The 24,815-nt window shown below is 42.5% G+C and overlaps 1 protein-coding gene across 4 annotated transcripts in view; it reads right to left on the minus strand.

Annotated features, from left to right (window-relative positions):
• Tnik (TRAF2 and NCK interacting kinase) overlaps nucleotides 1–24,815 on the minus strand; it is a 376,373-nt gene that overhangs the window by 77,657 nt on the left and 273,901 nt on the right. For all 4 annotated transcript variants that reach the window (XM_005382987.2, XM_005382990.2, XM_005382989.2 and 1 more), the window contains exons 10-12: nucleotides 21,110–21,285; nucleotides 16,123–16,189; nucleotides 12,777–12,981 (exon numbers count right to left, since the gene is read on the minus strand). In XM_005382987.2, the coding sequence (XP_005383044.1) occupies nucleotides 12,777–12,981; nucleotides 16,123–16,189; nucleotides 21,110–21,285 (448 nt within the window). The remainder of the gene's footprint in view (nucleotides 1–12,776; nucleotides 12,982–16,122; nucleotides 16,190–21,109; nucleotides 21,286–24,815) is intronic.

Raw genomic sequence — 24,815 nt, forward strand, 5'->3', positions numbered from 1 at the left:
GGATGCCTCCACATGGAGGTTGTATGCTTCTGTTTTTGAGTGAATTGGCAAGTCAATTTTAATGAGGAAATTTTAGTCCTGGTTACTCTTTCAGGGGTCCTCTAAGGTAAATACATTCGTCCCAAATTGACTGTGCAGAATTTCTGTTCTTCACATTTTTGCCAGAGAGTATCACCTCACCTCGTAAATGCTACATTCTTATGAAAGGCCTGTTTGTAAACAGCAGTCTTCACGGATGTTCATCATGAATGCTGTGGAGCTGGTCTTTCTTTCCTTTTGTTTCTTTAAAGGTTCTTTATGGATTACTTCAGGTCAGCAGAAACGTTTACACCTATACCAGGGGATTCTGGCCCTTTTAGAAGTGACTGTAATGAACTGTTATGCCATTAAACTGCAGTTTACAATGTTACTGGGATAGCCAAATCCAGCTGACCACTGCATATATGACAGGAATATTGCTCCAGACATTATTCACAGCAGAGCTCAACCACTACGAGGGAAATGTGCGTGCTTCCAATGATCTCAGAAAGCTTGGCTAAGGGACTTGGTTCATTTCTCTGACAAAATGCTGCCTACACTATTGTACCGGCCTCCTTTCTCAGGAACCAGGACTCGCAGAGCCAGGTAGGTGGTCCACTTGGGGCTACTGCACTGGATACCACATCCACAGGGTCTGTGAACTGACCCTGCTCCTCCTGCTTTCTTATTTCTTCTTCTACTTTATATTTCTTTCTATTTTATTTTTCCTTTATTTCATTTTTAGTTGCCGTACTAACCTCTGTAAGCCACCTTAATTCCTCTTTTTCAGACTGAGAAAAAGTCATAAAGAAAGATACAAACAAATAAGATAAAAAACAAGCCTTGACTCTCGGTCCATCTTTTACACACATTACACTTCCCATCTTGTGAATTCATGTGTGAAGGCAACGTCTGAGAACTGGCATCTCATACTTACACCACAACATGCCATTGTGGGAGGGAGGCAGGCTCAGGGAAGGAACATTCGATCAGAATTAGTGAGACTAGATCCTTTCTTGCCCAAACAACCACATGGACACTGAAGCGCACACAGCAGCCAGTTACTTAATGAATAAGTGAATGGTGTATGACCTTGAAGTCATCTTCACCCAAACTTGAAAGGAGGAGGCAGATTAGGTAAGTCTTGTATGTCTGTTTATTCTAAGAGTCTGAGCAAGGATGTGCTGCCTCTCAAAGCAAAAATCTAACAATTCAAACAGAAAAGAGAGATGAAGCAAAATTCTGGGCTGTCCTTGGAGAGCTCTTCTTGCTGTTCATCCTGGGTGACCTTGTGAAAGGTGATGGAGGGAGACCTAGGTTGACCTCCAGAGGACAGGAAACCAGCCTGTGTAGGATCAAGGCAGACTCCTCGGGAAGCAGCTCAAACCATCCCCTCTGTACAGGGTTCCTTATTCAAAGGTGCCGGAATGAAAGGACCCAGCGTGGTCCTTTGAATCAACTGCACATCCCACATGCCCCTCACTTTAAACGGGACTGCTCTGCATGCGTTTCTGAGGCGCTGCACCCGGGACTGAGGCAGTCACACTCCTGCACACTCCTTTTGTCTGTTTGAGGACGGTGGCTAAAGGTTCACATGTGGAAAGACTGTTGCAAATGGACCACTGCAGGCGAGTGCATGATTCCCTGCAATGAGTATTGGGAGGCCAAGCCTTCTTTACAGTAAGGACTTGAGAATGAGGAGAAAGCAGTCACAACAATGTAATACACATGATGAAAAGAAGAATTATTAATAATAGCCAGCACTTATGAAGTGCTTTCTGTGGTGCCAAGCATGGCTCTAAGCTTTAGATTCTCATTAACTCACTTAATTCTTACCAGAGTCCCGTGAGGCAGATACGGCGGTCTCACAGGAAAGATAAAGAAACCAAGGCACTCTCAGGCAAGGATCCTGCCCAAGTTACGCAGTGGTGAGTGCAAAGTCAGGCTGTCTACTCTGTGACCGGGTCTGGCCATGCGGCCTCTGTGTATACGAAAGAAGCAGGCTGGGGCATCTACAGATACAAAGTCAAAGATATTGTCCTATGCTTTGTCAGTGGCCGCCATTTCCTCTTTCAGTCTTCATGCTGCTTTTTGTTTTGTTTTGTTTTGTTTTGTTTTGTTTTGTTTTCCGCAGAAACAGCCATCAGAGAACACTGAGAAAGCCAGGACGCTGGATCTATTTCATTCCTTTCTTTTTACATCAACTTTAACTAGCTGCCTAAATGAAGCTTTTTCTCTGGATTCCCAGGGTAACTTTCGATCAGGAGGCAGCCCTGCAGCTTAGCACTGCCAACTTCACACAGGCAAGACAGAGAAAGAAGGTTCTAGGCAGACAGAGACGCAAGTAGGTTTAATGAAAAATTCTCATCCTGCCTCTTCCTGAATATTGGTTAGTGTGTTTTGTGCAAGCTCCTCATTATCTCTGAGCCTCACTTTCCCCAGGGAGAATAGTGACTTGGCTCTTTCTGGGTATCACATCGAGGAATAATAATAGTCTAGTGGTCATCCCTACTAATGTCTCTGTAGGTAAACGTCAAGTGCAGATAAAATCCTCAACTTCTTTGTGGTGTGGCCTGTAATCCAAGTGCTCTGGAAGGTTAAGGCAGGAGGATCACAAATTTGAGCCTAGCCTGGGCAACTGAGCAAGACCCTGTCTCAAAATAAAATGAACAGGGGCTGGGGATTTAGCTCAGCGGCACAGCGTCTGCCTGGCAAGCGCAAGGTCCTGAGTTTGATTCCTGGTGCCAGGGAAAAAAACAAAACAAAACAAAACAAAAAACCCAAAAAATAAAATAATAAAAAAATAAAATAAAATGAATAAATAAAAAGGGCTGGACATGTAGCTCAGTGTAAAGGCCCTGAGTTCAATTCCCAGTACTGGGAAAAAAAATTCTTTTCTCACGATTCTGAAGCCTCAGTATGAAATCCTCAGATTACAGTATATGAAAATAAACACATGAACAACCAGTTTATTAGTACAACGCCTTTAGATGGGTCATTCTCACATATCTGACACGATGACATTAAGGATGCTAATTTATGTCATGCATGGAAAAGGTGCAGGAGCTGTTGACATTTGGGGAAGAGCATTATTATTGCTGTTAAACATTTCTAGGGCTATGTGGAATGCATTTTAGTATATTTGGTATACTTTATATTAATGCCTACATATCACACAGGTTTAAATCAATCACAAGATGCATTTTATAACATTAGAAGCTGTGAAAGAATAGGATGTGCTGCCTCAAGCTCATAGATGTACAAGGAGAGATATGTCAAACAGGTTAAATGACCCTGATATGTCAAAAAGTTAAATGACTCTGTTTGAAAAATATTGTCAGAGGATTCTTGCTTTGAGAAATGAACTGGATGAGATCACTTTTGAGGTCTCTTACATTCCACAGCCTCTATGATCCTATAAAACTGTTCAATGAAGATATAAAACTTGAAAATAATTCAGTTTCAATGTTATGTGAAATAATACTTTCAGTGAAACAATTTTATTGTCAGAGTTGTATGGTTAGGACTAAGTAATAAAACTCTGAAATACAAGAAATGCAGGCTGGACATAATGAAATAGTCTCCAGGAAGACCTCCTGCCACAGAAGGCAGGTCTGCAAAGAGTCCAGGGTAGCACTGGAAATCCATCCCTGCTTTCATGTAAGGTGCTCTAGATACCCCAAAGGTCAGCCACTGCCTGCTCCGGGGTATTTTCGTGGTATAAACTGCTGGAAGTATAAATACCTGTACTAGCATGCTCTTTCCATTCCTTAAACGTATAGGAAGAGTTAGGGGCAAAAAGATATCAAATTTCAGTAGCATTTTAAACTATGGTGTAGGAATTTAAACCCAACTTCCTCAGTATGGCAGGAAATGTCTCCTATCACAGGATCCAGGGGACAAAACAGACAAAGCCAGGCCTCCTGCAGGGCATGTAAGTGAGAACAAGAATGCCTTCTGAGCTGGGGGTGGTGGCGCACACCTGTAATCCCAGCACTGGCAGGCTGAGGGAGGAGGATTGCCCTGAGTTTGAGCCCACTTTGGAGCTACATAGTTCAAGACCATCCTGAACTGCATAGCAAGATGATGCCTCAAAAAAAAAAAAGCTTTTCTGGGATCCACTGAAAAGCAGGCATCCACATATCCATGGAGATCACAGCCCTTCTGAAGCACTAGTGTGATTTATACCATGTGATTGGACCACTGTCAGCAGCCTCGTGGGCAGGTCTAGCCCCAGACAATGAGCTTCCAGTTTGCCAGCCTAGTTCCCAGCTGTTTCACTATTTCAGTTCAGCTACTGAAATAACACAGCAAAAGCCCAGCAAAGAGAGGTCAGCCTTTATGTGGATGCTAATGACATCTAGAAATAAAGGGCTGCTCTGCTTCTAACCAGCGGTCACCACTCACAGGATGCATAAGGATGCCTATAGTTGATGGTTAAGTGACTTAAAGGCCACTTCTCTGCAATACCAATGAATTAACACTCCGGGTCCTGAAAATGGGTGAATTATTCTTGCTCACAGTGCTTTCTTCTAGGTTAGGCCTGCGTGTGTCCAGTGGGTAGGAAAGGTGCACTGGTGAAAAGCGACATTGACTTTCCTGTCTCCTTCTCTGCCCATCGAGCTTGCTCAAGCTCCATTCTCCAGGGAGCCACGCTCTTGAAAGACCCAATGCAGGGCATCAGTGACCAGGCAGGTAACCTGAAACAGAAACTTTTCCTTCATGTGAACACTCTTCTTGAATTTATTTGGGTGTTTCCTCGGTGCTAGGTTGTGATCATTACTCTTGATATATCAGCTCCACTTGTATAAGAACACCTAGTAGAGCAGTAAAGATCTGGGTGTATCTGTGGGTGATGCACGTGCAGCCAGCAAACTGAAGGGGAAAGGCTCATCATGGACACGGGTGGCACCAACCAGTAGGCTTGTAGTTGGGATGGAATGAAAAAAAAGAATAAGGAAGCGTTCCATGTTTTGTTTGGAAGAGCTCCAGTCTTCACCAGTGCCTTTGGACATTCATCTTCAGTTTCTTCAGCCTTGCAACACAAATTTGGACTTCCAGACCTTTGACCACCTACTGCTACTGGAAACACACAGTTTGGCTTCTTCTGCCTCTGAGTCCTAAGACAGCCACTGTGACTCTTGTGAATCTGATCCTCTAAGCCTACCTATTAAAATCCCTTTGTATAATTATATATACTTTATGTCAATCTCCTCCTCTAAAGAACCCTAAATAATGAATGGATACTGTTTTAAATGATTTGCGTAACTGGTCTAATCCTTTAAACCATTATTACTCCATTTTATAAATGGAAAAACTGAGGCACACAGAAGTCATGTCGTGCCCCAAATTGCAAAGGCAGCAAGTGGCAGAAGTGAGGTTGGACACCAGGCAGTCTCTTACTAGATTGCCTTGGGCTCACTTTCTTGCTGAGAGGGTTATTCCTAAGGTATTATTTCCCTGATACCCCAAAGCTTATTATTCAGATATCACAAGACCTCTATCTTCATATAAGTCTTGTCTACATATGGTAGGAAATAAGACTTTATGTAGCTACTTCATAGCAATGATGGGATTACAATTATACAGCGTTGGAAGTGACAGCAAGATCTACTAATCAGCACATCCATCAAAGGCAGTTTCTCCCCCGGTGAGTCCACCGAGCTCCATAGGAAGCAGAGACTTCCCAAGGCGGCAGCTGACGGGGCACCCACGAGGTGACAGATAGGCTGCAAGGCCTTGTGCTGGCAAGGTGAGGACTCTGGTGAGGCCCACAGCAGACAGACACAAGGGAAGGTTTCCTTTCAGAGGAAGGCCCTCAAGGCGGGACTGAGAAATCCAGATTTTACAGTAAACAGGGATGGTATGTTGGGGAATTAAGGAAACAGAGAGTGGGAAGATGTTATCTATACAGAGATTTATAAGATAAAAAGTCAAAATTAACAATACTTTGAGAATGTCAGTTCCAAAATAACATATATTCACCCAACAATATCAGCCCATTTCTTGTGTCAGGGATTTTTCCAAGCCTTCTGTGTATATGGTTTCATTTATTTTTCACAGTAATACTGCAAAGTACATATTATACAGAAGGTTCATATAAGGCAGCTGAGGTTTAGAGATGTTACATAATTTGCCCAAGATCACAGAGCTAGTTGAAGCCTTGGCCTCCTAGCCGACAGAGCTGGTGTACTTTGCCTCCACACTAACCCGCCAGCTGGCCACCTAAAAACCATAGACTTTTTTCTTAAGGAAATAATTGAATTCTTCCTGGTATTATAGCAAACATTCTTCCTAAAGCATAGAAAGAGGTGTACCTCCTGGTACATTTTAATAAACTTGAGATTTTGCTGCAGTACATAAAGGAGCTCAAAGTTTCAAAAACTATTCCTCTGACTTTATTCCAAGTACACATGCCAATAATAATATTACCTAATATCTATGGTGCTCACTATGTGTTGGTGATAGCCTAAGGCTTTCTATGAATTATTTTATTACTCTTCATGTCAGCTCCATAAGCAAAGTGCTCTGGGTATTCCTATTTTACAGAAGGGAAAACTGAGGCATAGGAAAGTTAATGATCATACTCAGGCTCACACACCTAATAAAGAATAAAACTGGGATTTTGACATCAGCAGTCTTGGATCTAGAGTTGCTGCCTCTACCAAAATACTACTTTCCTCTCAACAGAATTGTATCTCATACTCTGCTGTCCAGAGACATTTAGAGTTTTAGATGTTTAGAGTCCTGGATGTGTCTTAAAGAAATATGCAGCTTCCTTCTCTCCACTTTTGGAAGGTATTGTCTAAGAGCATCTGGGAGAAATTACTTAAGTTTTAAAAATACCCACTCACCACTGTGGCTTCTTTGGGGCTGGCTCCAGCTGGGCGACTTCTCTCAGACTGGCCAGCTACACTGAGTGAAAACTGAATGCTCAGAGACAGTGTGGGAAAAGCGTTATAGACAGACGAGCACGTAACTACAAAAGTTCTTTACACGGAAGTGTGAGGTGAGTCTTCTTAGCCACATTTAAGTTGGATTTTATCCTTCAAAAGAACTCTGTTGAGTTCTTGGCCGTTGAACAATTCTCTCTCATCTATTTTCCTGGTTAATCCACTGAACCTTCAGCGGTGGCAGCAAGGATGGTCACAATAGGTGGACAGGCAAGAATACAGGTAGCATGTGGTGCCCTCATGGTCAGCTTGGTCTCTTTCCACCTCACATACAGAGCCTCTGACTTCCTGAGAGGATGTTTTTCTTCCCCAGAGAGGAAGTGAAAGCCTTTCTAGAGAGCACTATACAGAAACTAAATTTTAAATATCTTCTTTGTCACTGAAGCCAGAAGACACTGGTGAATTACTTGGCCTTTGGGCAGCAGTCTGCAGAACTGACCCCTTTAACTCCATTTGCATTGAATCCTCCGTTTCCTTTGCTTCTACAGCATCAACCTCTCCTGCAGTGTCTCCTACTTTATCAAATTTCTTTACTGGTTTTTCCTGTTCTGTTCTAAAGTCTCAGAGTTTAGGATCAACTATTTCATTACCATGAACCAGTAATTCTCATTTTCCCCACACCCTTTAAAGGCTATATCTACACAATCCAACAGCATCCTTGGCATGATCCCTGGTGGCCTCATATTCCCTTCTCTTCTTGCCTATATGCTTAAATCTGACACGGGGAACCTTCTGTCCCAACTTGCTGCTGCTCATCTCTGAGGTCTTATCATCTACCACATCTGGCAGGTTCCACAGGCCAGGGCTCTGCTGCTCCCTACCGCATCACCTGTCCATCTAAAGTGGCCCCCTCCGGCCCGGACTGACCCACGTCTTCATCCACTCGTGCTTCCTGCCAATCACATTCCTTGCAGCAACCAGAGTTCCAGCTTACAGAGGCGGATCTGATTTTTTTCCCTTGGTTGAGTGGTTTTCTGCTCTTCTTATGACAGAAATTTAAAGGTAATAAACTTGGCCTCCAGGGCCCTATACAACTGCCTGGCATCTCCAAGGCTCTGCTCCCCTCCTTTAGGTGGACTCTGGCCTGCTGGCCTCCAAGCAAGGCCCAGCTCGTATCCCTTAGCAGGCATTTCTCCTCTATTACTGCAGCCATCACAAAGAAAGAAATGACCACTCAGCGACTCTCTGCTGAATGCCCATCTCCCTCAAAGGCCCAATCTGTACGAGAGCAGACTGTACTTCTAGTGTCCAGCATGTGCCTTCACAGCAGAGGTACTCACTAAATACTTGGTGAGTGACTGCCTACAGACACAGGAAAAACAGCAGCTTTGGTTCTACCTCACGCTCTTAAAAAACAAATGAGCCTAATGTCCTTGAAAGTCTAAATTGCTCATAATTAATCACTAGAGGCTTATAGGGAATTCAGATTTCTTTTGTTTTGTACACTCATGCTTCATGGTTAATGGCTAATAAGATGTAGACAGTGTTTCTTTTAAAATTTTTTCAGGCAGTGGAACAAAACTAATATTCTTTTTAAGGTTACAACTCATTATTTTAATAACTGAACAGCATTATGATGACCTTGAAGGACACTAAAGGGGACTTTGGTGATTTGAAAAATTTAGCCCAGTTCTCTGCAAAATAACATTTACTGTCATGAAGCAGGCTGGCTATTGCTCCTGAGATCAGTTTGATCCATTCCTGTACCTTCAAGATATTGCCCCCAAAATGAAAGTATAGAATGCTCTTAGTAAGCTAAAACAAATCTATAAATCACCGATATAATTTCAAAATTCTTCAGTAGAATGAAACATCACCATGAACCTGCTCCAAATGAGACAGATGAAAACAGCAGGAATCATAACATCTCTAAGGCCCCAGCTTTGCTCAGTGACACTACAATGCAAAATGAGACAAGTTGTATATATTTAAGCTAAGGAATAGAAATTCTTTTTGAACTGAACAAAACCAGAAGAAGTCCTCTGGGTACTTTTCTCACTATTGATGACCTTCCTTTAGCTGAGTTTAATCCGGACCTTGGAACTTAGTTATAAATTGTACTTTATCACTCATCTAAACCTGAGCCAAGTCCCTACCATTTAACTGGCCAGAAGCCATGTGCTTTTCATAAAGCTGATAAATGACTATGTTCAGTATATAGTTAAGTCCCCTAAGAATATGCAGTCACTGATTAGAACCCAGCCAGATCCACGTGGTTACCCTTAAATAGCAAAAGATTCACATGGCTTCCTTAGAAACCGTCCAGTGGGAGGTGACATCTGCCATCACCAACTACAAAGACTACAACCTACACAGTCCTGATACCAAAAGGTGGCTGGGGTGGGGGGCTCTAACCAGAAGCAGGAATATATTTGCCAGGATGCCTATAAAAGTCCATCTGACTCTCAAAACAGCTAAATGTTCAGGCTGAACTAGGGCTTTAACTATTTTTAGGTCCACGCAGCACACATTTTTCCTAGGGTTCCAGAAATGTGAGCGATCAACCACCAGAGGCTGGGTGGCAGACATAGCTCGGGTCCAGCAGCAGCAGGACATAGGAGAGAAATCTCTGGTGGCCAAGACTGCTGTTACTTTGGGGTTTAGAATTTATAGTCATCTGTGTATGGAATATCGTTTTCCTTCTCTATTGAGCTCTAGAGCAAGAGAGTAGATCTAAAGATAAAGCTGGTATAATTGGCTGGCAAAATGTCCAGCATTCCTGCTTCTTCTGAGAAGCCAGGTTTCACACCACTGCCACACCGAGCAAAGCATTCATGTCCTCGTGTGCACACACACTCTCTGTGCATGCCCAGACTTACACAGTGTCTCTGTGAACACCTGCGCCTCACCGGGCTGCACTCTGACCTTCATCCACGATGGAAGCGCTGCTAGGTGCCACAAGACAGCAGACTCAGAGGAGGCCTCACAGCAGCTCTGACCGACCCGGGCTCAAAGCTGAGCTCCTGCTGGGCACAGCTTCTTCACCTTGCACAGAAACCTTTAAATGTTCAAGGTAAAAGACCACAGAGATACAAGCCAGGTGAAGAATACAGAAAAGCACGCAAGCTACGGCTCATCTGTAGAGAGGTAGGATGTAGGCTGTGACTTGATGCTTAAACTCTGCAGTCCAATTCCCTGGATTTGAAACCTGATTTCTTCCAGAGCTGTGTGACCTCAGCAAATTATTAATCTTTCTAAGATGCAGCTGCATTATCTTTAGACTGGGGATGATTGTGAGAATTAAGTAAGACAATTTATGTAACATGCTAATTGTAGTACCTGTCATGGTCAGTGCGTCATAATCATCAGAAATTGTTCTAGTAATTTGATGAATAAACATAGGGAACTCAAGTAATTAGACTGGTGTGAGCAGAAGGAAATCTAAAAAATAAAAGCAGAATAAAAACAAGGCACCTTCTGAAAGGACTGCCTTAATTGAGGATCTTGGTTCAAGAGCCAAGAGTTTGTGTGCAAAAAAAAAAGAAAGAAATGCACACAATCGCATATACAAGCAAGTATGCATTCTTGAGAATTTTAAGTGTTTTGTGGGATGAGAGTGCAGATTTGCCATAGTTAGATGGTATGTGTCTTCAGTCTGAGACTATGTGTAATGAAGGGACAGCCAGACAGGGAAAAAGATTCCAGGTTTTGACGCTCCAGTGAGTAGGGAGCCCCTAGAGGGAAGAAACTGCCACCAGGAAAAAGCAGGAAAGGCAGAGGTTTTAGGGCAGCACCTAAGAGGGTTTGATCTGCCGTTTGAAGGAGTGGGCTCCACGGTCCTAGGGAGACCTGAGAGCCTGAAGGAAATGGTGCAGCCCCAGATTGGGGGCCGGCACAAAAGGCCACACTTGCCATGTGGGCTGAGGGAGGTAACACCAGGGCACAGGTGCAAGAACCTGCTGAGGCTTTCCATTCGTGTCTGGGAGGTAACTGGAGGTCATGCAGACGCCTCCCATTTCTACACTTTGTACACTACTCCAGAGAGCTGCCTGACAGAACCGACACCCACACCTCACTTCACCCCATCTCTGTCTGCTTCTTAGGTGCTTTCTGCCCTACAGCACCATAGTGCCTCTGTCTATGACATCACGTATCTCAGAACATAAGATAGCAGGTGGACTTTGCACTTTTCATGTGCTGAGCATTCTTTACATCAACAATATTACAAACTCAGATTAGAAAGCGCTTTACTTGATATTGCTGTTTGCAGAAGCCTCAAGGTCCAATTCTGAGGATCACAGTTCAGGACTTTGATTATATATCTATACTTATTGTCTCAAGAAAGGCCTGCAAGAACACCAGGGTCAGGGGGTACAGGATTTTAATCCTCACTTTGCATTTTACCGCCCTCACAATGTGGGACTAATTACTTCTCCTCCCTGATCTGTTTCTCACATGTTAAATGGGGACTCCATGCCCTTTGCATGAGGAATCTGAATGCATGCAAAGAGATAACGACATATGAGATACTCAGTGTAAGCAAAGCACCCTGCCTGGTAGTTGGCCCACAGAAATCATTCAATAATCACTCCGTGATTACAGCTGTCCAGTATTATTGTTGCTGCTCTGAAGCTAATATTCCAGGAACATAATGAGCTTGATGGGATTTACTGCAAAGTAGAACTGAGGCCCTCACTGGTTTCAACCAGGGAGGCTAGACCTTGATGTATTATTTAAAAAACAATTTGCTCCTGGTGCACGCAGTTCACCACCCTCTAATTTTCAGTGGCCACCTGACAAAGCAAGGGAATTGCTATAAACCCATTAAATGAAGAGCAAGCTGGTGTTTGGGCAACAAGTGAAATTACTACCCCATTACCAAGCAGTTAGTGAACCTTTCATTTGTCGCCCAATTTTCCAATAGCTAAGCATGCTCAGTCTCTTAACTGTCTAAAAGTTTTGATTTATCTGGCTGAGTATGGAGGTCTCAGAGATGTGAGCAAAAATCTGGGAAAAAAGCTGGAACAAATTTCTGTAAAACCACACAAGTGAGAGTCCCACATAGGACATGCCATGCCATGCCATGCCATGGCCAGTGCAGTTTCCCACCCAGATGTCAGAAGTGTCTACTGCTGAAGGCTGGAGTTGTCCCGAGCTGGAGGACAGGCCAACGGTACAAAGGGTGTGTGTGAAAGAACTTGTGAAAGGCTATGCCCAGTGTTCAGAGCAGTGTCAATAAGCAGGCCCTGGTTTTCCATACTTAGCATTTTGCTTACCTGTCTATTCATTGTGGTCTCGTTAACACCTGCATTTCACCTGTCAACCATTGACTCACTCATTCAAAAATTAACTTACCCACCCACAAATATTGATAAGCCACCTGCTGTATGCTAGCTATTATGCTAGGTGCAAGTGATACACCAAGTAGTAGGAGAGAAAATCTTTCATCCTCATGGAGCTTATATTCTAGTGGGGAGACAGAGGCAATAATTTTGAAGGTGGTCAGAGCTACTATGTAAAAGTAATAAAGCAGGGAAGGGCAATAGAATATGGTAAGGAACAAGTGAGGGACACAATTTGAAGTAATCTAGTCAGGGAAGCCTTCACTGAGAAAGTCTTCTGTGAGCCAGACATGAAGGAGTTGAGGCCTTTGGCTGCAATTCTGCAATGACCTTGACACCACAAAAAGTGAGGGAAGGCTCATCTGTAAGAGCATTCAGACCTCATCTTCCTTTGCAGCCATGGTGTGTGAATGCCAGGCAGGTGGGGGCCTTGACCTGGAAGGTACAACCTGGGCCCACCAGGGACGCCCAGGGAGTGACCACACAGGGAGGCTGGGTTCAAGGTGCCCTACGTGGCCCTCACCTCCTCCAGCCGCCGCCGCTGCTCCTTCTGCTCCTCGATGCGCTTCTGGCGCTCGGCCAGCAGCTGCCTCTTGTGCTCCTCATTCTCCCGCTGCTGCTGCTCCAGCTGCTGCCTTCGCAGGGCCTCGGAACGCTCCTTGTTGGCCAGCTGGAGTCTCAGAAAGTCCCGCCTCAGTGTCGACTCTCCAGGCAGGTTCAGGATGGAGCTGCGGGAAGGGAAGAGTGAGTAGGGCAGGAGCCACGGCTACTGTGAGTCCCGGGCAAGGATCACAGGGCCCACATGTGGCTCCTAGAGTCCTTGTTAGTTCAGCCGTTTAGGTTCAAGAAAAACAGGCTCAGGGAAAAGGTGAGTGTTCCGCCTCCCCTTGTGGCATACACTGTCTCCACCTCAGAGGGACATCACATTCACAGAGCCATCCCTTCCTCCAGGACAGACACCCTACACCCTTGCCCTTCTGGATGGCAAAGACTTGTGTCTTGTTTCTTAAGACTTTAGTGAATTCCCCAGGCCAGCTTATCTTCACAGGTAAGAACGGCAAGCAAAGAGAAATGAGCACGCAGAAGCTGCCATGGGCCGACTCTACTTGGACCAGCACAGATCAGCCTTGCACACACCCCTCCTTGACTGCTCACACCAAACCCCAGGAGGAGGAGATTAGGCTGCTCGGTGCAGGCAGGTAAGTCAGGGGAGGAGAAGCCTGGAATTAAGGTTGATGCACAGCCAGGATCCGAACCAAGTTTGCTAAGTCCAAGGAGACCAGAGCTTGTGTGTGTGTGTGTGTGTGTGTGTGTGTGTGTGTGTGTATGTGTGTGTGTGAAAGAAAACACCTTTCCAGGTAGTCCAGGGTTGTCCTACACCCATCTAACTGTAGATCAACTAAAAGTGATAGAACTTCTCAGTTCTACATAGCTGTGTAACGGGGAGGATTGTTCAAACCCAGCTGCTTTAATCTTTCTGGAACTTTCCATCTGAAATAAATTAATTGGACATATATTTACTGGCATCTACTATGTGACAGGCTATGGGGTACTGCTGCGACCACATAAGAAATTATGACTCTAGAGTTACTTTCTTATGGGGAAGACAGATAATTACAAATAATAACGTTTAGGTGACAATGGCAGGGAGCTGAGGTCAGAATGAAGAGCCCTGCTTTGACTGGGTGGCCGGGAGGGCCTCTCTGGGAAGGTGGGAGTTGGTGGGGGGAAGGATGTTCCAGGCAGAAGAAAAAGCAACTTAAAGACCACGTGCAAACAGGTGTGGCCTTTTCTAGGGAGCCTGTCCTCCCAGAGTAGGGGGTGTGGGGCCTAAGAGGAGGGCAAGGGGACAGGTGGGTGAGAAAGCAGGTGGCCAGGAGAGCGGCAGGAAAGGCGCCCAGGGAGGAGGACCAGGAGCAGACGTGTTTGGCTGCAGAGTGGACCACAGTCTGCAAGGGCTGAGAGCAGGCAGAGCTGACAGTCAGATGACTGCCGTAATGGCTCTGACTAGAGATTTTAACCAGTGGTGAAGAGAGCTGGGATAAGGGATGCATGAGGAGCAGCAGGATTTGTGACATGGATGGGAGAAGCAAGTTTGCTTTTGGAGAGCAGTCAGTATGAGGCGTGAGATGCTGCCATAAAATGAAACAAAAACATTTGTTCCTGACATTCTATGAAAGACCATTGGAAGTCTACTAAGAAGCTTCCTCTAAAGCTTACTGGCCGTGTGTAAAACTCTAAAACCATGCCTGCATGGTGGCACTTAAATACACAGGCCACTTGCTCTGTGCAAGGGTGATGGGCTGGGGAACGTAGCCTCGCATGCACGCCAGAACCTCCCCAGAATATTAATTGATGTGTGACCTTCTTGCCACTCTTCTGCTATTGACTTATTTCCAAAATGACACAACCACTATCCTTTTCTACTTCTTAGGATTTCACGAAGAGTAACTAGCTTTGTCCATAGAAATAGGACTGGACATATAATCTTCCCTGTGATATAATGGCATGCTATAATTACAGCTGAGTTGACTGACTAAGTGACTCCTAGCACTAGTTTAGCAAGCATTGGAAAGACATGCTCTCTCAGTTGTCCAGGAACGGTCAGAGGGCGGCACGGCCATCTGGGTAAGCTTTCAACAAATAGAATATAACTTCTCTAAAGGAGTAGTTGGCCCTCTGCCATACAGGAAAGCTCATTTTCCATGTCATTGCTTAATAGTCATCATCTTTATGCAGCTGGGGGTGGTACAACATGTTATGTATCAGACAGAAGAACAAATTTTCCTTTAGTCTCTGACCTTGACAAATCCTATGACAGGTGAAGAGAGAAATATCAATGACTCCATAAATCCAGTGCAATCCTCTGTGGTAGCTTAGCAAGAATACAGCTCAATAGGTCTGAGTTGGCTACAGAAGACAATAATACATGTTGTGTAGCTCAGTCCAGCAGTGTCTCTGGTCAGCTTCTCTGATCAGGAAGCTCTGGGACAGTAACAGGGCAAAAGAATTTCTCCTGCCGCACTGGGTTCAATCCAATGGCTGGACAGTAGGGAGCCATAGAGGCCAGGGACCCTTCTTCTTGTATGTCTCCTCTGATAAACCCAACTTCACATTTACAGTGCGCAGCCCCCTGGCGTGTGTGCCATGTGTGCCTCTTCACTCACCAAGCTCCTCTAGCTGAATTTTCTCACAAAAGAGAAATCCTGGCAGTGGGAGCACTCTCCCCTTAATTATTTATGAACCCAGACTGGAAGAAAGTTGGGATCAAAATTAAATGAAATTCAAAATGCAGGGGTGACTGCAGTAAAGTAGCACTTGATTCTGGGGTCCAATATGTGAAACAGGAAAGGCTCAGAGATTCTATCGCAGGTTCCCCTTTAAGTGTAATCTGATTTCCTGGAAATCATTTTCTCCTGGACCAGGCTGCAGGGAAAATACCAAGCTATATGACAAGGAGGGTATGTGAAAGGGCTTCTTAAAGGTATGAAGCAAGAAGTCAAAGAATTCAAGTTTAAAAATATCACACAGGTCTCCAAAAAGTTGTAATTTGAAGTACTTTTCATCCTGCATTACCCAGATAACTGCCTTCTCCAAGCTTTACAGGTTACATATGTGAGGAAACAAGGCCTTGAGAAAAGACCACAAATCTTTAAGACAAGAAAGAGAAGATGCTGATTTCCACATTTTCCTAAGAACCTGCCTAGCGAAAATTTCCCAAATTAATGAATATATTTCTGGGCAATAAGTTAAATAAGACCACCCTGGTAGATTCTTTAAAATGAACCTATAAATCAAAAGGAAAATGAATTTCATACAAGCACAGTTCAGAATGTGAAAATTAGAAGGCTCAACTCTCATGCTCGCACCTGGGCTCTCCAGAGTCGTTCTCCTCCTCCTCCTCCTCACTTCCACTGTACTCATACTCAGTCTCATCTAAGGAGAGACACATAGCAGGTTAATGCACCAAAGCCGTGTTACCACTCAGTAAAGTCCATCCCCAACCCATATATCAACATGAGCTGTAGAATGAAATTTTGCTCAACAATGGACCACATATGCAACAGGGATGATCCCCAAAGATTATAATGCAGCTGAAAAATTCTTCTTGCCTAGTGACATTGTAGCTGCTCTAGTATCACAGCACGATGAACTACTCATCTGTTTGTGCTGAGGCTACTGAAAACAAACCTAGTATGCTGCCAGTTGCATAAAAGTACAGGCCATGGATATGTCCAGTAAACAATACTTGATAATAGTAATAAATGAATGTCACTGATTTATATATTTACTATACTTTTAATCATTATTTCAGAGCATATTTTGTATTTTGAAAACAGTTTACTATAGAAGTATGCTGGCATCGGGTGTAGCTTAGTGGTAGAGCACTTGCCTGGTATGTACAATGCCCTAGATTTGATTCCCAGGACTAAAAATAACAACAAATTAAATAATATGCTATGCATGGTATTTATTTATTTTTATTGTGTTTCTTGACTGTATCAAGGGGACATACCGAGAGACTGACCTACATCAGCCAGGTTTGTGTAAGAGCACTCTGTGATATTCTCAAAACAACAAAGCTGCCTAACAGCATGACTCTGTGAACATATCCCTGTCATTAAGCGATGCGTGACTGTACAAGTAAACTGAGGCGGAGAGTATGTTTCAGACTGAGCTGGGATGGCCTCCTGGCTTCATGACTTATGAGTCAGCAGTTTCCACTGGTGGATTTAAGTACACAGAATTAACTGTATTCAAGACTTTCCCAGCTAACTCTAGATAACTGTCCCTCACTTATCCTAACATTTATATTAAAAAGAAAGCAAGGAATGGATAAACAATCTATTTATGTTAATCCCATTATAGAGCCACCCACATCAAACTTATCTGATCACTGTTAACTTATTAATTGTTAAAGGACTGTCATTTTAGTAATGTATTTTACTACAACTTACATGGATTCACAAATTGCCTTCAGATACCTTGATAAATATCAGAAAGAAACTTTTAATGATTGGCATATTAAAAATACATAGTTAAATATGCTTTGAAAGGTCCACTAGGGACATTCATTTAATTCAGTAATTAAGCAAGTTAACATGCAAAATGAGTAAGGTTTTGCCTTTGCCTTGGAGGAGATTGGAGCGTAATTGTGAAACAAGGAACTATTAAGCGTTTCCATGATTAAGAAGAGAGGAAATGAGTATCTGCTAAGCATCTCCTATGAAAGCCACATGTCCCAGATATTTTATCTAAGTTCTTTCATTTATTCCTCACAATAATCGTCTAACATAATGCTTATTTTTCACATAAAGATATTCAGATTGTGAGAGGTTAAGTATTATGACAAATATTATTGCATTAATAAAAGGTCGATCTGGGATCTGGATTTAGAATTCCACCTGGAATTTTCCCAACCTTAAAATTTGCACTCTTTCCAACACATTATATGCTAAACAGATGTACATATAAAAAGACCAATGAGAAATGAGAGAAAAGAAAAGCTAGTTCCACTGCTCAGAATGGAAAAAGGGACAGTGAAATATTCAAGAGGAAATGAATTGGGCCATAGAAGGGCAGTAGTCCTTCTTCAGGCAGCTGGCAGCTGGAAGTAATAAGAAAAGTACATTCCAAGCAATATACCCACATGAGAATATATCCACATGAGAAAAGTTGGCAGTACTACAATGCATTCCACATTTAGGAAATCATGAGCTGTGAGTAACTAGGTGACAATATGAGAGAAGCAGAGAGAGGATGAAAGTCCACAGGGGTTAAATGGCTCACTGATCCTTCGCCACTGCTTAGGACTTTTCTGTAGGCAACGAGGAGTCCTTAATGGAGCTCCAAGCAATGCAATGGAGGCTGCCACTGTTTCTTTTACAGCTGTGGGTTAGTAATTACAAAAAAAAAAAGGAACTGAAACTACAATTTGGTTATATGGCCACTAGGAGGCAGCATTCACATGGCTGAAAACAGACTGGATAAAGCCTTTTACACTATTTAGAGTCTACACATTAAAGAGATAAAGAAACTAATAACGTATTGAGTTCAAATGTATTTTTTAAAATCACAGGTGAACCTCATACATTTAGGTACGTTTCTGCTACTTATTTTTAAGAGTATCATTTCCCCAAAAGGAAAAGAACCTGCATAAAATGTCTTAATATTCTGTACTGAAAGTTTAACATTCCAAACTTTCTTGAAATGGATAAACGGAGAGTCCATAGTAAAATGAAGTAATTTTAGCTAATAAAGGAAATTATACAAAAGAAAGAAGCATACAATTATTTTCAATACTTCTACTCTTTAAGGTAAAACCTTCATTCACTGGGTTCCTCAATTTTAATACTTCACCAAAATTTAGTTTGACTTTATATCACTAGGTTAAATGAGTACATGTCAACATACCTTGAGAAAATATCAAGTTGAAAAAAATCATAAAGTAATTCAAGGTAAAATTGCCTGATTCTCCCCAAGAGCTGATCATAGAGAGTGACTAGGAGTGAAAAAGTTTGAGAGGAAACAAATTAAGTCATTTGATCAAACTGGGCAAATGGAATATTTCATTTGATCAACTATCCATCCTTGGGAAGCAGACAAAAATGAAGCCAGAACTGGGATTCTGGTGGCCTTAAGCTTAAATGATTAGAATCCTTACATTACAGTATGGACTTTTGAATACTGTGTAGTTATTCTCAGGAATCTTCCATTGTACAGAAAATGTATATACTAAAAGTAGTCTATCTTTATGTTATGGTGCATTTTTGTATTATATTCCAGGGTTTGTGCAAAAAATGTGAAACCAACTAGAAGCACAAGGTTTTCTAAACATATTCATAGGTTATACATTTGAGAAGGTACCCTTGAATAGTACTGAAAAATTATAGTTCAACCGTGATTTGCCTAAATAAGAATGGCTAATATTTACTGAGTGCATCTAAATACCAGACTTTGTACTGTACATTTTATGTACATTATTTCATGTAATCTTCGCAATAGTGCTAGGCAACTTGTATTATTATTATTATTTTTTTTTTTTTTTTTTTTGGTTTTTCTCCGGTACCGGGAACCGACAACTTGTATTATTATTACACCTCTAGTCTCATTTATTTTAAAGATGAGAAAACTGTGGTGAAAGTCACATAGCTGATAAGGTGCAAAGCTAGAATTTGAACCCAGAATTTGAACTGAGTATTTAACATGCTTGTTATAGCCCTAGTGTAATACTTTCCCTTCAAGAGAAGTTGGCATTTAATGATTGCATGCTTGACACCATGCCCTGAAATAATCCTCTTTAAAAGTTTTACTTCATGGAGTATCCAGACCAATGGACAAGTACAGCTAAAGAGACAGTTCTGGAACTTTCTAATATTGACCTAGAGATTTCTCCTGAGGTCTAAGTACCTCCAGCTTGGGCTGGTCTCCCAGCTCAGTGGGCCCTGCTTAACATTTTACCCATGTCCACCCACTAATGGTTGCAGGTGGGCTTGTCTTCTAGCTTAGCATCACAACCTCTCACTTCTGAGTGTAAGCTGATCACACTTTCCTTCGAGTCCTGAGGCTGCCAGCAGAAGGAGCCTCTCCCAGAACCTTCACTGAGTGTTTCTTCTCCTGCCTTAACTCTCTGCTGATCTCACCTCTTCAATCCAGCGTACTCACTGCCCCAGCCCTAAGCCTCAGTTCACACACCTTACTGCTATAGGTGTTAACTGCAAAATAAAGAAGGCAAACCAGGGGGCTGGGGTTTTAGCTCAGCGGCAAAGTGCCTGCTTGGCAAGCGGAAGGTCGTGAGTTCAGTTCCCGGTAGCAGAGAAAAACCAAAACCAAAAAAAAAAAAAAAGAAGGCAAACCAAGGGAGAGTGACTTCTGTCCTATGTGGACTGCACCCTCCACTGCTCCCTCTGCACCAAAGAAAAGGGAGAGAGATGGAGAAGAGGGGAGCAAGCAGTGGCCTGACTCCTTCCCTCCCAGCCTGGGTCTCTGGTGTTCTCCTCTACTCTCCGCTTGGTGCCTCTCCATGGCCACTATTCCGGGCTTCAACTGCCTCCCACACCATCTCATACCAGCTCCCTCACTGTGTATTTTCTCCATGTCTCTCCTCTATGCCCCAACCTTCCTGCCTCCCTACCTCACTCTCAGCTGGTTACAAAGTGAAACCTGCTCTAGACCGCAAGCTTTCACCTGGACTGGGGTGCAGGTGAAGAAACTGAGCTGCATTCAAACAACCAGGCCACAGGGCTTATTTGAGCTCCTGTCTCTTCTAATGATGAAATGAAAATATTGTGCAGTACGAGAGAGGAGGTTATGCATCTCCAAGATAGGGAAGGACACTAAATGACCTTCAGCTCAAAATCTGATGTTCCATACAGCAACCTAATGATCTTTTTTATCACTGCAACTGTAAGAAAATTTTTCCTGAATTCTAAGTAACTGAATTAAAAATGAGCCTCAGAACACTGAAACTTAAATATTGAAAATTGTCAGGACAGAAAAGTGTCAACCAGATATTTTTTTAGGTTGTCTGTCTTCTGTACATTTTTACTCTTCCAAACATGAATATTCATTTGAATTAAGAAAATCACTTGTCGTGTTAAAATGCTGCATAGTATCAAGCAAAATGTCTTTGTTCAGTGACTGGAAGAGATAATGTTTCTTACAGTTCTGTTTTTCTTCATGAAAGATTCCACTTCAAGTAGTGGGATTTCACTGTAAAGGTTGCAATCTCACAGATGGCCCTTCACATTAAAAACTAATACAGACCCATTTGAAACATCCACCGCCAAATACATCAAGAGCCCACGATCACTCCATGTCTTATTCTTCTCACTGAAATTAAAATATACATCTAACCTTTCTCTCCTCTTTTCTTCTTTGTCCTATCAATATGGTCCTTGAGTTGAATGCGGACCTGGCGCTCATTAGGTTGGTCTCGTATAAACGGATGCTTCATCAGTTGCTCTGTTGCTGGTCGCTGGCTGTGATTCTTTACCAAGCAACTCTCAATAAATGACTGGAATTTTTTTGACCTGTGAAACAAAAGAGATAAATCCACAGATAAATCAACAATCTAATATATAAACATATACTTGAAGTACTCAAGCAAATAAACAAAAGGTCCCATCAGTCACTGTACAGATCAGCCAATCACAAAATAGGTCTAACGCTATATTAGGTACAATGGGGGTCAAAGGCATCATTACCATTGACTCAGAAATGAGGTAGCAGATGGTAGTTATACACATGAAAGCATTTTCACATGGGGTATATGTAACTGCACAGAAAAGACAAAAGGACTCAGAAAAGGAAAAGATCTCTGTGGGAATTATATCTGGAATGAGAGAAACACAGGTGGACCTTGAAAAATTAGGAGAAAATCACACTGGGGAAACGATAGCTCAGGTCGATAAGAAAACACTGAAAAACTAAAGCTACAAGGGAGCATATCACAGTCCAGGGGACATTGCGCTGCCTAAATGAGACAGAAAACTAAAGTGAAAAGAAAGTAAACTCAAAGTGGGAGGGAGAAAAGGGAGTGTAGTTTGGAGAAATGAGCAAGATTCTTATAATGGTAAAGTAAACATCGATTTAGACAAATTTTTGGACTAGTAACTTCAAAATCTCTTTTGAACTTTGCTTTCCAATTCTTAAGAAGAGGATGTGTATGTATTTTTGCCATCAGTGAAGAACTTGGAAATTTAAGTTTAAAAAACTAAGTCACCCAGAAGCATATTGATCCCCCTCTGGAAAGGTCCTATCTTCTCCAAGATAAAGCCAGTGCCAGAGATGCATGCTAGACAGACACACCACATCAAATGACGGCAGCAAGTCCACGTGTGGTAGGAATTAACAGTGGATTTTAGCCATGATTCATGAATTGGGCATGCATGTCCTTGCTGAAAGTTCCAGGAAATTATACAGAGTCATAAATAATTAAGCTCACGACACTATCTTTCCAAGTCACTCCATTGACAGCTCGGCACCGCGTCCCAGGAGACCTTGGTGGAGCCCTGGTCACCCTGCCCACGTTGCCCAGAGCAGGAGGCTGTTTTGCACTCTGTGGAGCTCTTTGTTGCCCTCCTGTGGTGCACTGTGTAACCCAAAAGCAAGGCCTTCTCAAGTTCCCCAGGGTATTTCAGACCTGAGGTGTCCTCACCACAAAGAACGCAGTGCAAAGCCTGACACGAAAGGGCATTCATGTATGTGCTACTCTCTATTACTGCTGAAGAGAGTTTCTCACCTTAGTTCATGTTTGTAAAATACTAAACTATGAGTATTTTTTCCTCTCTATCTAAGCTACATTTAAGCCTTTAACACTTTTTGCATAGAAATAAAAGTAATGTACTGTGTGTGGGCTCAAGAATGAAACAGGGTTGGTCACACTGGACTAGAAATAGCAACAACAGGATGGATTCTCTGGACCTGCCTACTAAGTCCTTTGGCCCATATCTCCACTTACTGCACACTAGAAGTTCTTTGCCAAGTCAGGATGTGCCCAAGTTACCTTTGCACAATGAACATTCTATCTGCTCTACATGTTTGATGAATGAATGTGCACACTGAGCAAGCTTTATAATAAGGCTACCTTAAAACTTGTGTTTGTTTGTTAGTGACAGAAAGGGAGGTCTGGAGGGCAGATTCAATTTTCTTTCTCAGATCAGTGGAATAAATTTGTGCAGGCATAAATACCGTATCATCTAAAGAGAGACCTTCCAAGAAAAACATAATGAAATAATGGACTCTCCTAAGGAATAAACAAAGAGAATGAGGTTAACCTGCAAAAGGAAATAGTCACAAGGCTTTTTGAGATAGGAAAACCAGTATGAAAAAGATGAAAACAAAATCAAATTAAGACAGAAAGGTATTAAATATTCATGAGGAATGCAAATGGAAGCTCTCTCTTGCTGGCAACTAGAAGGAAGTGCTTGATTTTCTTTATAAAGTGCTTCACTATTAATTAGAGGTGATAAATAAAAGAACTCACATCCAATTTAAAAAATGAGATCCAGACTTAATAGACTGTGCATTCCGTTCCTCAACACGGACATCTAAAAAAAGCCAGAGAAATCTCTGGACTCCATGAAGAACAGTGTTCAAGGAGTTAACAGAGAGCAACCAGAGTCCCCTTTCCAGGGACCTCCTGGGAGTGGGGCTTGGGCTCCAGAGTCACAAGAATCCCTTCAGTCCTGAAGAATAGTCAGATGTGCGGAACTACAAAGCTGGTGATACACTTCATGTCTTCTTCCAATGGCATCATTGATGAAAAAATAATGCTTACTTAAAACCCTTCTTCAAAGAAGGATTCATCGTCTCTCATTTAAGTTAGTGTGAGCAGAGGATCAATATGCTTAATTGTGTGCTTAATTAAAAGTGAAAATATTTTACCTATGTTGAATAGTACCTGTTTGCTAAGAGTTGTAGAGTTTAAAGTACATTTACATAATTTTATGGCTGCTGGTAACTTAGTTCTGTCTCTTAAAAACTAACCTAGAAGTCTAAGGTTGGTGATAGTAATTTCCCAAGGGTTGGCATGGAGAGATAATGTTAACAATTGTGCCTACTAGGAGGCACCAGCTGTACTACCAGCATCACTAAGCAGTTTACCTTCCCAGGTTTATCCTCTTTGTACATTAAATTGTTAGAAATTCAAAATTCCTGAATGACGATGACATTAACCATTTTAAATAAGTTACAATAAATAGTTTTTGGTGATCACCAGACTCCCTGAATGCAATGTGAACTTTAAAATTTGCAGTAGCCCCACCTTATTTCCCAGAACCACCCTGTTCATCTACTTTGGGTTCCGTCACTTACCAACTGTGTGGATTTGGGCAAGATATTCAATTCTCTGTGCCTCTTTCCCTAGCTACAAATAGGGATCTTATTAGTACCTATCTCATGATGTGACGAGGAAATTAGTTATTTCATGTCAAATACTTAGAACAGTGCCTAGTGGCATACGTGCCATATGTGTATGTTCTACTATTGTCAGTATCATTACTATCATTATGATGACACCATCCCAGCACCGTCTGCTCAATACAAGGTTTGAGAAACAGAACACTGCTTTTAGGACCAGGAAGCAGAAATTTGAGGTTGTCTTTCCCTTCTCCCCTCACTTCTGCTGAGCTACGTAAGCGCAGTTATACATTGATTACTGACAGGGACATACTCTGAGAACTGTGCTATTAGGTGATTCATTGTGTAAATGCCATGCATTGTACCTATACACACTAAGATGGCTATGACATCAGTAGGATATTTAATCTTACAGAGTCAGAATCACTGTTGTGTAGGTGACCTATTGTTGAGCAAAATGTCACTGTGGAGTGCATGAAGGTGTGGCAGTCTTTAAAGGAATTATTTTACATATGATAGAGTCAGATAAGTTACCAGGAGAGTCAATGGGGCTGTTATCTCCAAGGAGACCTCCCAATGAGACTGTTTTAAAAGTTTATGTAGCTTGGGGCTGGGGATTTAGCTCAGCAGCAAAAGCGCCTGCCTGGCAAGCGCAAGGTCGTGAGTTCGGTTCCCGGTACCAGAGAAAAACCAAAAAAAA

This window comes from Chinchilla lanigera, unplaced genomic scaffold, assembly GCF_000276665.1.
Source record: "Chinchilla lanigera isolate Chin_1 unplaced genomic scaffold, ChiLan1.0 scaffold00019, whole genome shotgun sequence".
Taxonomy (NCBI): Eukaryota; Metazoa; Chordata; class Mammalia; order Rodentia; family Chinchillidae; genus Chinchilla; species Chinchilla lanigera.